Source organism: Chiloscyllium punctatum, chromosome 2, assembly GCF_047496795.1.
Source record: "Chiloscyllium punctatum isolate Juve2018m chromosome 2, sChiPun1.3, whole genome shotgun sequence".
NCBI lineage: Eukaryota > Metazoa > Chordata > Chondrichthyes > Orectolobiformes > Hemiscylliidae > Chiloscyllium > Chiloscyllium punctatum.
The window spans coordinates 113295480-113307939 of record NC_092740.1 but is presented as its reverse complement, the minus strand read 5'-3'; the positions used below and the strand labels follow the sequence as shown (position 1 = coordinate 113307939).

Here is a 12460-nt window from a genome sequence, read left to right as displayed (position 1 = left end):
CTTCAAAGCCTGCCCACCATCTACAAAGCAGGAGTGCTGCAATACTCCACAATTAACAACAGCTCCAAAACCCCTCAAGACGTTGATGACATTCAGAACAAAACAGTCCACTTGATAGTGATTGCCACCATATCCAAAACCTACCTCATCACCAACTCACAGTAGCAACTATCTACAAGTTGCACTTCGGAAATTCACCGACATTCTTTAGATAGCACCATCACAACTTACAACCACTACTATCTAGTACAAGAGCAGTAAATACATGGGAACAAAAACACCTCCAATTCCCCTCCAAGCTACAGAGCATTCTGATTTGGAAATCTATCGCTGCTGTTCCATCCAGGTTCCTGGGTCAAAGCCTGAGAAGTCCCTCCGCAACAACATTGTGGGTGTACCTTCACCAAATGGACAGCAGTGATTCAAGAAGGCAGCTCACAACCAGTTATGAGCAATAAAGGTGGCCCAAACAGGGAAGCTGACATCTCGAAAATGACTAAACAAGTTGATATTCTTCAATGCTAGATAGTTTTTCTTACCCAGGTAGCCCAGTCAGACTCAACAGAGTGTCAATGTGGGTTAAGTACTTTTCAGAAACTCAATAGGGATAGACAAACTACTCTAAAATTTATTGGCTAGTGTACAAACATTTATTTTACGTTAGGGTTTTCCAGCTAAAGAAGACATAACTATTTCTCTTGATCCTAAATTTGCTAAGTACACCAAGGTCTTATTCACATCAAATCCTAAATAAAAATAAAATTGGTAAAAGCTAAACAAAGGAAAGTAAGTCAAAAAATTAAACTGAACAAAACCAACTAGAATCAATGACTGAAATCTCACATTTATAAGAAATGGACTACCAAAAGTAAATCTATCAAATGAAACCAGTTATCTCAACAGATGCCAGGAGAGAATGACCTGAAGAATAACTCATCTTAATTATACAATAGGAACTGGACAAGATGATACAATCAAGAGACCTCAAATATTCCACAGAACACCAACTTCTGCAAATTACAGTGTAAACCGAAATACATCCTAACGTGGAGTGATATAGTTGCTTTCCCTTCACTGGTGCTTAATCAAATGCTTGCATTTGCTTCCGAACAGCACAGCAAAAGTTCAAGAAAATGACTCACTACCACCTTCAAAGAGCAATTCAAGATTGGTAAATATTGTCTTTGCCAGTATGCTGCTATTCTATGAAAGAACACAGAAAATGCTTCTTGCGCCTGCAAACTATTACTACATGTTCAGCAAATGTACAGCATGGAGGCTCCATGGTTAGCTTGGTTCCACCCTCGGATAGCTATCTGTGTGGCGTTTGCATATTCTCCCTGTGTCTGAGTAGATTTCCTTCTGGTGCTCCAGTTTCCACCCATAATCCAAAGATCTGCAGGTTATCTGGATTGGCTGTGCTAACATGCTCTTGTATTCAGAGATGTTCAAGTTAGGTGGATTAGCCATGGAAAATGCAAGGCTAGAGGGAGGGGGGAATGGTGATGGTGCTGATGCTGTTCAGAGAGTTGGTGTGGATTCGATGAGATAAATGACTAAGGATTCTATAAAAATAACTGCCTAAAGTTCATTAAAATAAGCAGGTGACGTAGTGTTCTTTGGACCAAAACCTTTTGCGGACACTGTTTAACATTAAACAGTTTCAGATTCCACCAATTGATACTGAGGGTTGCACTTGTGAACCCAATTGCAGCATAGCAGTTGTGCAGAACATGCAAGTTAAATTGTCACTAAAATGCTAGGCAATATGTATTTGGGGACAATGCAATACATAAACTAAATATCTAAGCCTCACTTAATTTCAGTATTAAACTAAAGCAAAAATTGCATTATCAGACATGCATCTTTATTTGTAGAAAGTTATAGTTACATAGTGTTTAGAGAAAGCCTATGCAATGAAGTAGTGACATGCATTTTGAAATTGACACAAATCAAAGCACATGCAAATTTGACACAGGGATAGGTATTCACACTGAAGCAGAGGGCTATGAATTAATTCTCATTCAAGAACATTACTATAAAAGCAAATATTTTTGTGTGGAGAAACGGAAGACAGCATTCACACTTTAAACAGAATCTCCATTTGCTTGTTCGGGTGAATCTGAACCACGGCATGGCATTTAAAAAGAACAGGGAGTTCTAGTGGTGCTCTGGCCAACATTCCTCAAACAACCTCACCACATCATGTTAAGTGAATATACGACTGAGTGCAAACTGGCTGTTGTACCTCTACACCAAATTCACAGCCATGAGGCACAAGAATGTCCGTTTATATGCCCACCACAAAAACAGTACTGTTCAAGGAGCAGCTCTGCTTTTTAGATTTTAGAAACTACCTTGTTTACCTCTCGGATTTTAGAAAAGCAGAAGTACCAAATCAGTTTGCAATGCGCAACTATTTATAAGTTGTAATTGCAATAAGTGTTCCTTGCAAGGACCAAAGTTTCCAACGGAAACCTTAATTTTCTTTTCTGCTTTAACCAGAATCCTGCTTCAGCCAGAAATTATGGCTTACATTTTGTTTACTCCCCTTCTGAAGATAAAGCAATGTAGTTGTCATTACTTCAGGGTAAAAACAGTAAACAGAAAATCACTTGATTTTCAGTGAACACATCAGGCAATTACATGTCTCTGTCTCAATACATCTGCAATAATTGTCCCCCACCCCCACAGAGTAATCCAGAGTAAAGTGATACATTTGGGCAAGTGAACAGTTTATGCCATCAGGTAACAAAACAGCTGCCTTCTTGTACCTGTTTGCTACAAAAGCTCCCGCAGAATAAAAAGGCAGGAAATGAAGAATCCATGACAAGAGCCAGCTTTAGCAGAAGCCTCTCAGCTGTTAGTATTCACATGCTTCAATTCTTCCTGACCAGGAGATGCAAAACAATCCTTCCCAATGACCTCCCAGTCAACTTGTACAAGAATTTTAGGATGGGTAACAATAATGAGGGTGAGTGGCATAGAAATCATAAAACATAGATGAATTCAGAAGAATGCCAGTGTTAGAATCTGGCAACATCTGTGGAAAGTGAAGCAGAGTTAATGAATCCAATAGGACTCTTGTGAAAGACAATGGGTAGGGATGTTGGGTAGCCTCTCTTGGGTACCCTAAAGTGGACAAGAGATGTTCAGGAAGCCAGAACCTTTCTCGTTTTCCCTTCTCACCTTGACAACAGCGTCAACTTCTGCTCCAGCATCATCTCCAGCTTCTGAGCCTGTCTAGAGAGCCAGTGGTCCACACCGTGCAGCCTGTAGCAGCTCTCCAGCATCAGCCTGAAGTCTGCCACGAACTCGGTGATGCCGCCGTACTGATTGCGCTGGAATTTCTCTTCCATGGTGTGCAGCCAGATAGGAGATGGCTGAAGAGGGTCAGTCGGCTCTCCTCCACCGGCCTGGGCGAACGGCGCCGTCAGGTTGCGGTGCTTGTCGAGCAGGAACTCGTTGAGGATACGGCGGCCCTGCTGCACCTCGTAGGTCGGGTCGTCGGGTTCGTCGTCGTCCTCCTCCGCCTCCTCCCCTTCTTCCTGCTGCTCGCTCCCGCCTCCGTCTCGATCCCGGTGCTGACGGTTCCCGAGCTCGGGGGCAACAGGTTCGGCGCCGGCCCCGGCCCCACTACCGTCTTGCGGCCTGCCCGCTACCCCGTTCGCCTTGGGCGAGAGCTTCCCGCTGGCCGACCGCGTCCTGGGCCCTGTCCCCTCGACCCTTCGGGATAGAGGCTGTCCGCCGGCCTCGGCCCTCCCCAGCGAGCCTCGGTCCTCGTCTAGGGGAGACCCGGAGACTGGCGGCGAAGGAGGAGGTCGGTCATCGTTGTCGTCAAATGCCGGGCCTTCATCCCGCGGGGGTGATGGTGCCACCACTGCCGCCCCGGCTCCGGCTCCGGCTCCATCTCCATCTCCTCCGGCGCCGCTCTGCTCCTCGCCTGTAGGCCTCGGCCTCTTGCTTCGCCTTCGACCCGACGCCTCATCCTCGGCCCGATCGAGCGCTTCATTGTCCCGTCGCCCGAGAGCAGCTTCGGTTGGGCTTCCATCACCTTCAGCCGCCGCCGTCGCCGCCGCTTCCATCCCGTTGCCCAAGCCCACCCCCCTCCACCTCCGGGCCTTGGAGAGAAGCCGGGGAGGTGGTGGGGATGGAGGGGCGGTTTGATGGACTCAAGCCCCCGGAGCTGGGGTCTCGCTGCCTGCTGGCCTCCCGGTCTGTTTTCCTGTCTGACTGTGTTCACAGTAAAGGGGGACGGGGGGTGAAGGGGATAAGGGTCTCCCCTGACTCGGCCTGTCGCCGACCTCCCCCCCTTGGACTCAGGATCTGTTCGTTGTCCGCTTATCTGCACACTGCGGGACTCCGGCCTGGCCTCCACTCGGGCTCGCAGTCCCGTTCACTCCCATTGGCCGGCGCCCCTGTGATTGGCGGCGGTACTCCGGATGGGAGCCGCACTCCATTGGTTGATGGACATTTGATTGACAGGGGACCGCCGGCGCGTGTGGGCTAAGAGGTCGTTCACTTTCTTCAGGTTTGCTACCTGTGCTCAGGTGTCACATCCACATGTGCAGCGCTGTATTATTTCTGACACCACTGGTTGACTTGCGAAAGAGGAGGTTGCTTACCACATCGGTAGGATTTAATGACGGTCCTGTTTGCTGCAATAATCCATGTTCCTCTGGTCGAACAGACGTTTTGCAACTTCTCTTATTACAATTTCCCCGTCTGTACCCTCCAAATCATTCAAATTTTATGCATTCTCGGCATGTGTGTTGATATCCAGCTCTCCCCCACGCCCCCAAACTTTTTTTTTGGCAGTTAATGTTTTACGGGGCGGGCTGTTTTCTACGGCAGCGCAGGCTGCTTGATGAGCTGGGCTCGGAGAAAATAGTTTTTGCATCACCTTTTCCTGACTTTTGGAGAGCGTCCGGTGCATCATCAGTTTCTGAGAGCAAGCTTTTAACTTCAGCTCTGGCTCCTTTTCATATGCTGCACGAGCATTCTTTTCCAAACTTACTTTGGTTACACCTTTTAATGCAAAAAAATTACAAAGCTGTAAAAGCTCAGCATGTCAGATAGCACCTGAGGTGAGAATATTTCTTGAGCTGCTGAGTTTTTCTTTCTCCATCTCAGATATCCAGCAACTGCAATTTTCCGTGTTTGTAAGAATTCCACCTTTGAATATCGTAATTTTTCTCTCTACCCCGGGTTATTTTTCCACGACTATTTTTATTCGCCTCTACACATAGTTATACATGTACAGCACGGAAACAGACCCTTCGGTCCAATGCCGACCAGATATCCCAACCCAATCTCGTCCCACCTGCCAGCACCCAGCCGGTATCCCTCCAAACACTTCCTATTCATTTAGCAAAGGGACAAAATGTGAAAATATTTTTTCAGCAACCAAGCCGTTTGTTTCAATGAGGGTGCAAATCGTGGCTTTCGAGGGAAAATTGGACAAGCACTTGAGATGAACAAAAATGATCTCACTATCATGTGGAATCAGGTCATTCGGCCCAACCAGTCCATACCAACCCTCCAAAGAGTCCACAGCCAAACCCACTTCCCACTGCTTAATGCACTTACACAATGGGCAATTTAGCATGGACAATTCACCTGACTTGTACATCTTTGGACTGTGGGAGGAAACCCACACAGACACAGGGAAAATGTGCAAACTCCATGCAGACAGTCACCCGAGGCTGGAATTGAACCTGGGACCCTAAGGCAGCAGTGCTAACCACTGAACCACCACGCAGCTTCTTTAATCTAAAATAAGTAACATCGTTTTTTCTATAATTCTATTAACTATCTGTCCATTAGTAAAACTATTAACTCCAATTTGTTCCAGACAGGCAGTTTAAAATTGTATACCTGATTTGTTTGTCTCATGCCTACAAGTGGACAGAAGGGACAATAGCCCTAATACCTTTCCTTGTGGAACACCACTTCTGACCTAGAGAAGATCAACCATTCAAGAGTGATTTCCTAATATAAAATTTAAAGAGAAAATGCTGCAGAAATTCAGCTCATTTGGCAGTATAGGGTGGAGAGAGAAACAGAAACAGGTGTTCTGAAGAAGAGTCATATTGAACTCAAAACATTAACTATTTCTCTCTCCACAGATGCTGCGGGGCTCACTTGTTTCTTGAGCATTTTCAGATTTCTAGCATTGGCAGAATTTTCATTTTGATTGTTGAATATATTTGCACAGACCCCAGGGCCACCAAATGTTTTGTGTTTCTGAGAGATACTTCTTGTTAGAAAGTTTAAAACTGGAAATGTGAGGCAGTTCTGGTGGGGTGTATTGACACAATCATTCATATTTTGCTTTTATGAGCATGAGTCAATATTTTTCACCTTTGTTGGTAAATCACTTGAAAATTGTCAATTTAATTCAAAAACCTCTGTGCAGTCTGAGAAATGTCAGCTTGGATGTCAGATCACGTTTTCCTGTCCAGACATTGATGCAACTTTCTATTGATAACTGCTCTCAGCGCACATGTTGTTTCTATACTTGGCCCATTGCCACCTCATTTTTTTATTGTGTCATCAACTTTTGTTATTTAATCTTTCTTCCCTTCTATCCCCTTTTGGTTTTTTTCACCTTTCTCTAAGTTTCCCTGTCTCTGTACTTGCTTAAAACCTGATATATCCTTATCATTTTCCAGTTTTGATGAAAGGTTGTGACCTGAAATGTTAACACTGTTTTTCTCTCTCCACAGGTGCTCCCAGAATTACTGAGTAATTCTAGCATTTTCTGCTTTCATTTCAGATTTCCAGTGTCCACTGTATTTTCTTTTTCCTTTTTAATACTGCATTACAATGCTTACCACATTGCGGAAGAGCATGGTGTCATATTAATTTCATTTTTATGGACAGCAAAATGACAATATTGGTAGACCTAGAAGCGTAAGCCTGCATTTCTGTTTTGCTTGGAATCCAGCACAGAAACAGCTGGCTGAGATCTAGGAGCAAGCTGACTATTCACCAACATTGCCAAGAATGGTACGTGGCCTGGGAAACTGACTGTTGAATTAAAGGAAATAAAATGCATTGTAAATAAACTACAATTAAGAACAGTATTTGCAGCATTGGATAGACCATGCTGACTTGACTTATCTCTGCTTCACTAGGCTGCATTTTATTTTTTAGCTGACTGAATTGGTGACGAGGGGAATTGAACAAGCTGTGTGTGTTCTGATCTGAGATTATTGAAAAAAATCATGTAGAAGTACATAAGCTTAAAAATGGTGTGTCTGCAGTAACTCTCCCCACCATGGGCAAAAAGACAAGGAAATACAGTGGGTATTTAATGGAGGTGACTGGGGTCTCACCTGCTGGCTCAAGACCAAGTGAGGGCACTACCTTAGGGAAAACCTGTCAGATTAAGTGCCACTCAGGGATTTATCTGGATGAAGGGAGGTTTTCCCTGGGATCAAGTGCTTCAGGACCTGATGCTCCTCCCACCAGAGGCCAGCTGTTCTATTGAAGAGCAGCGCCACCAGGGAGGCAGTGGTTCCTGCTGGGCAAGGCCAAGCATTGTTGTTGGATCCCAGGTTGTGGGTGAATAATGATGATGTCGAGGATGATAGTGGGTGATAGGTGGTTGTGGACTAGGTGACTGACAGCAAGGTCAGGAGTTGGTGCTCAGTGCACTTCTTTCCTTTTCCTATTTCCTGGACACTCCATCAGGGACTGAGTCCCTTTGAACAAGGGATTTCCTATGCATCATATCACTCCACCCGACAATGGGAGTTTGTGAATCTAGAGAGCAGTTGAAACAGGATTATTGGATATTTTAACACAGTAAGACAGATTCTTCATTAACAAGTACATGGCGGCATTGAACATTGACAGAAAGTAAGGCTGAGTCCAGAACCATAGCAGTCGTGATCATTGAAAAATAGGGAGAGGTCTTGAGGGCTTATTTGTTGTACTTTGTTCCTGCTGGCACTGTTCTTTTCTTACCCAAAGCACTACCGTACTCTTCAGTCTTCATATATATTTTAGTAGCTTAGCAATTTACCTTTCCTTGAATTCCCTCACCACCCACACCCTATATCCCAATCACTTTGAAGCTCTTACTTATTTCAATTGATGAAGGCATGGTCACAGTCCAGTCTGAGTCGACCTCCCCAGAGGTACACCTTATCCTCCCCAATGGCTTACCCTCTGAGCCATACACTTCATTTTCCCTTTATTCATTTATGAGTAGTTCAGTCCTGTTCATGCATTTATCTTATGTTCGTTGCAGTGCTGCTTATGCATTTTGTTCTTAGCTCCTCAAACTCTTTCATCAGAACCTCATTCCTAATTCTGCTTAGGTCATTGGCTCTTCCTTTGATCATGGGCCAGCCTAGTGGCTCAATGGTTAGCACTGCTGCCTCACAGTTCCTGGGATCCAGGTTTGATTCCAGCTTCCATACTGTCTGTGTAGAGTTTGCATGTTCTTCCCCTGTCTGAATGCTTTGTTTTCCTCCCACAATCCAAGGTTGTGCAGATAAGTGGATTGGCCATGCTGAAATTGTCCGTAGTGTGAATGGATGTATAGGCTAGGTGGATTAGCTATGGTAACTGTGGGGCTACGGGATACGGTGAAAGTCTGCGTCCAGGTGGGATGTTCTTCGCAGGGTCAGTGTGGACTTGATTGGCTGAATAGCCTTCTTCTGAACTTCAGGGGTTCAATGATTCCATGAGCTGAATCCTCCCCCTCCTAATCCATGAGAAGATGTCTTAAACCCTGCGTCAGGACTGCAACATCACCTTAAGAAGTCCGAGTTACACTACAAAGACCTTACTGCCCATCACCATTCTAAGTCACTCCCACCAATTGTATAACCTCCTGTATCACTGTGTCATAGTCAAAGTACTTATTTAGTCTGCAGTCTTTAGTGAATTCTGTACAGGCAGCAATAAGCACATAGTTCATAGATTAGGGTAAAGCCCAACTCTGCTTTAGCGCTGCAGTTTGGTGTCCCCATTACCTGCCTGATTTCTGGTTACATCCCCTTGAGTTGAATACTAACCAGGCCTTCACCACTAATTAACCAAAGAGGTATGACGTCCTTCTGGATAAAGTGAGCAAGTAACTCTCCCTAGCTGATGGTCTGCAATGTGTGTACCTCAGACTCCAGCCCAACAACTGGGCTAAATTTCCTCAGGATTCAAAAGCTTACTACAAATGTGCTCCACAAATAGTGCAATTCCATCACATGACCTGCACTGCCATCCTATATTACCTTCTTCTGTTTAGTTGATTAACATAAAAATCAGAGCTCATTTGTTGTTTTATTCAGCCATGCACTTTATATTTGTTTCTGAACTCCTTTATTGATTAAATTATGTAACTTTTTTTAAAAAATGGTATATTTATCAGATTATAATTTAATGAAAGTTTGGAATATTTTAATGTTGACTTTCTCTAATTAAATTTCTATTCCTCCCCTCCCCCAGTTCTGGTTAATATATCAAACACTAAAACTAGTTATGTGATAACTTATACATAGAGTTTTGATAGGTATTATTATCATGTTTAAACTTATCATTCATCCATAGTTGTCAGTTCTGCCTTTGTTTTGATGCAGCTTTAAAGAAATTAGACAATTTTTTTCAGGAAGTCAAGGCATTAAGAGCATTTTTAGAAACTTGGATAATTCTCTACTACTTTTCAAATTTAAGTTGGGAGCACTCTTTGTGTTGCTGCAGTAAAAGTCAGTCCCATCACAATTTGCGTTTTTTCCCTTCTTGAACACTATAAATCTGTTCCATCACTACAATGCTAAAGATTTTCCTTTGCTATCTGCTCTTCAAGCCTGCCTTCCAATTACTGCTTTGCAAGTCTATCATATTTAATCAGGTAAAAATTGGAATTTGTTATCTCCAAAGATCAAAATTGAGGACATAAGAACATTAGTAATAGGAATAGCAGAGACCTCAAACCTATTTTGCCATTCAGCAAGATTATAGTTAATCATGGCCTCAACTCCAATCTCTTACCTGTTTTCCAAAGCTCTTGACTCTCCTGTAGTTCAAATTTGACAATCTCAGCCTTAAATGTATTAAAAGACCAAAGCCTCTGAACTCTCTAGGGTGAAGAATTCTAAAGGTTAACAAGTCTCTGATAAAACAAATGTCTAATAATAACTTTCTTAAATGGGGGTATCCTTTATTCTCAAATTATGTCCCCTACTTTAGAGTGCCCCACCATGATTAATTCCACTCTCTCAGCATTTATACTGCCTCCTCAAAATCTTGTCCCGATAAGATTACCATTTATTCTTCTAAGCATTTTCTGATGAAGGGCTTATGCCCAAAATGTCGGACTCTCCTGCTCCTCGGGTGCTGCCTGACCTGCTGTGCTTTTCCAGTGCCACATATTTTGACTCATTCTTCTAAGCTTCAATGCGTATGGACCCAACCCTTCCTCAACCTTTATTCATTAATCAATGTACTGAACCTCCTCAGAATCCCTTCCACTGCATATATATCCTCCTTAAAAAAGGAAACCAAAACTGTACACGATGCCATTGTACCGGCACTTTGTTTTTGCTTCATGTGCAACAGCAACTAGTGTTCACTGTACTAACTCTTTCTCATTTTACTTATTTTAGTTCATGGAATGTGCGTTTGCACATCTTAGAGGGCATTCCCTTAATTGCCCTCTAAGATGGTGGTGAGCCAAATCCTTAAACTGCTGCAGTCTTTGTGTTATAGGTGCACCCACAGTGTTGTGAGGGAGGAACTTCCAGGACATAGTCTTCATCACTCATGATCAGTGTTAGATGTGCTCCCTTCCCTTTTCCCTTTTTAATTGCAGCTGGATTTTACCCAAACTTGTTCCACTTTCCCTTGAATACCTCAGGTAGATATTCAGCTTCTGCCATACCCTTCTGCCATACCCTTCTGCAGCTCTTCCAGAATCTGGTAACCAGATTCCTGGGTCTGTCCAGTTAACTTTTGTCACCTAGCCAGTCCTTACTTGTCTTTTTCTTGATTAATGGCCTATTCTTTTGTGTTCTGTCTTTACCCTTTCTGATTGGGAAGGCTCATAGTTTGCAATCCTTTATTGCAAAAGAAATTGAACATAAGATTAAGGGTTTTATGTATCAATTATACAGGGCATTCGTGAAACCACACCTTGAATACTGTGTCTTCTTATTGAAGAAATAAGTCAATGTGTTAGATGTGGTTCAGAGGTGTTTTCCTCGACTGATAGCTGGAATGAGTGGAATGTCTTATGAGAATGGACAGGCTGGAATGGTTACTACTGGAGTTTAGAAGCATGAGGGATGATTTGATGGAACTGTGTAATTTCCTGAGTAGTCCTGATAAGGTGGAGGTGGAAAGGATGCTTCCTCTTGTGGGTTAGTCGAGAACTAGGCGGCATTGTTTTAAAATTAGGAATTGTTCTTTTAGGACAAAGATGAAAATAAATTTTCTGTCAGAGCATCCGACAACTTTGAAATTCTGCATCAGAAGGTAGTCGCAGCAGGGTCACTGAATATTTTTATGGAAAGGGTAGCTAGCTGTTTGTGGGCAAGAGGTTTCAGAAGTAGATGGGAACGTGGAATTTGAAACAGATTAGCCATGACTTTCTTGAATTTCAGAATAGCTCGAGGGGCTGACTGGCCTACTTCTGCTCCACATTTGTTCACATGATACTTCTCATCTGCGTTCAGCCCTGTTTAGTTCAGTTGGATCTTTCTGGGCCACCTTATACCTCATGGACTTTACTGTGCCTGTAGAATTAGTGAACCTCTTAGTTCCTGTCTTTTTTGCTGCTGGTCCTCTCCCCAACATTACCAGCTTCTCTGAACTGCCCTTTTATGTTTGGGGAAAAAATCATGCTTTCAACCAAGTTATACCTCAATAAAATATGTTTCCTGGCATTGGCAAGATTGGGACTACACCCACTGTTGCAGCATACATGATAAGTTCACTTTGCAAGTAAACTTTAACCAGTGGGATCTCTATACTTTTCTGTATGAATCCTTTTATCAGTGTACTGGAATTGAACTTACTTTCATGTGACAATACTTTTATTCTCCCTATTAGCAATGCAGGCAAGTCTCAGAGAATGCTGAATTCGCTCTCTGATAGCCAATGGTCACCATTCCTCTCAACATAATTCTCCTAACAGCCATCCTGCTCAACAGTTATGCCTGAGCAGACACTGACCACTTTTAATGCTACAATTACTAGTTTAGTAGCCAATAATTTTCCTTTTCAAGCTCTTTAAGCCCTGCCTTCCCATAGTGGAAGATCTTGGGGCAGACTTCCACCTGTCCTTTCTCCAGATCCATTTTAATGGTTGAGGGTGGTACTGCTTTCTTTCTGGTTTCCCTTTTTATTCCAGCTTGTGTCAGGAGTATTTATTTCCCTCTTCACACTCTCTCTCTCTTTGATAACTGATAGTTTTCAGACTCCTTGGATTTATGAGTTTGTGTGTTAACTC

General features: G+C 43.3%; 1 protein-coding gene across 1 annotated transcript in view; it reads right to left on the bottom strand.

Moving 5' to 3' along the window:
- Positions 1 to 4403, bottom strand: part of LOC140487939 (uncharacterized bromodomain-containing protein 10-like) — a 99916-nt gene extending 95513 nt beyond the window's left edge. The window contains exon 1 of the mRNA XM_072587389.1: positions 3190 to 4403. Within this exon, the coding sequence (XP_072443490.1) occupies positions 3190 to 4085 (896 nt within the window). The 5' untranslated portion in view covers positions 4086 to 4403. The remainder of the gene's footprint in view (positions 1 to 3189) is intronic.
- Positions 4404 to 12460: the final 8057 nt, after the last annotated feature.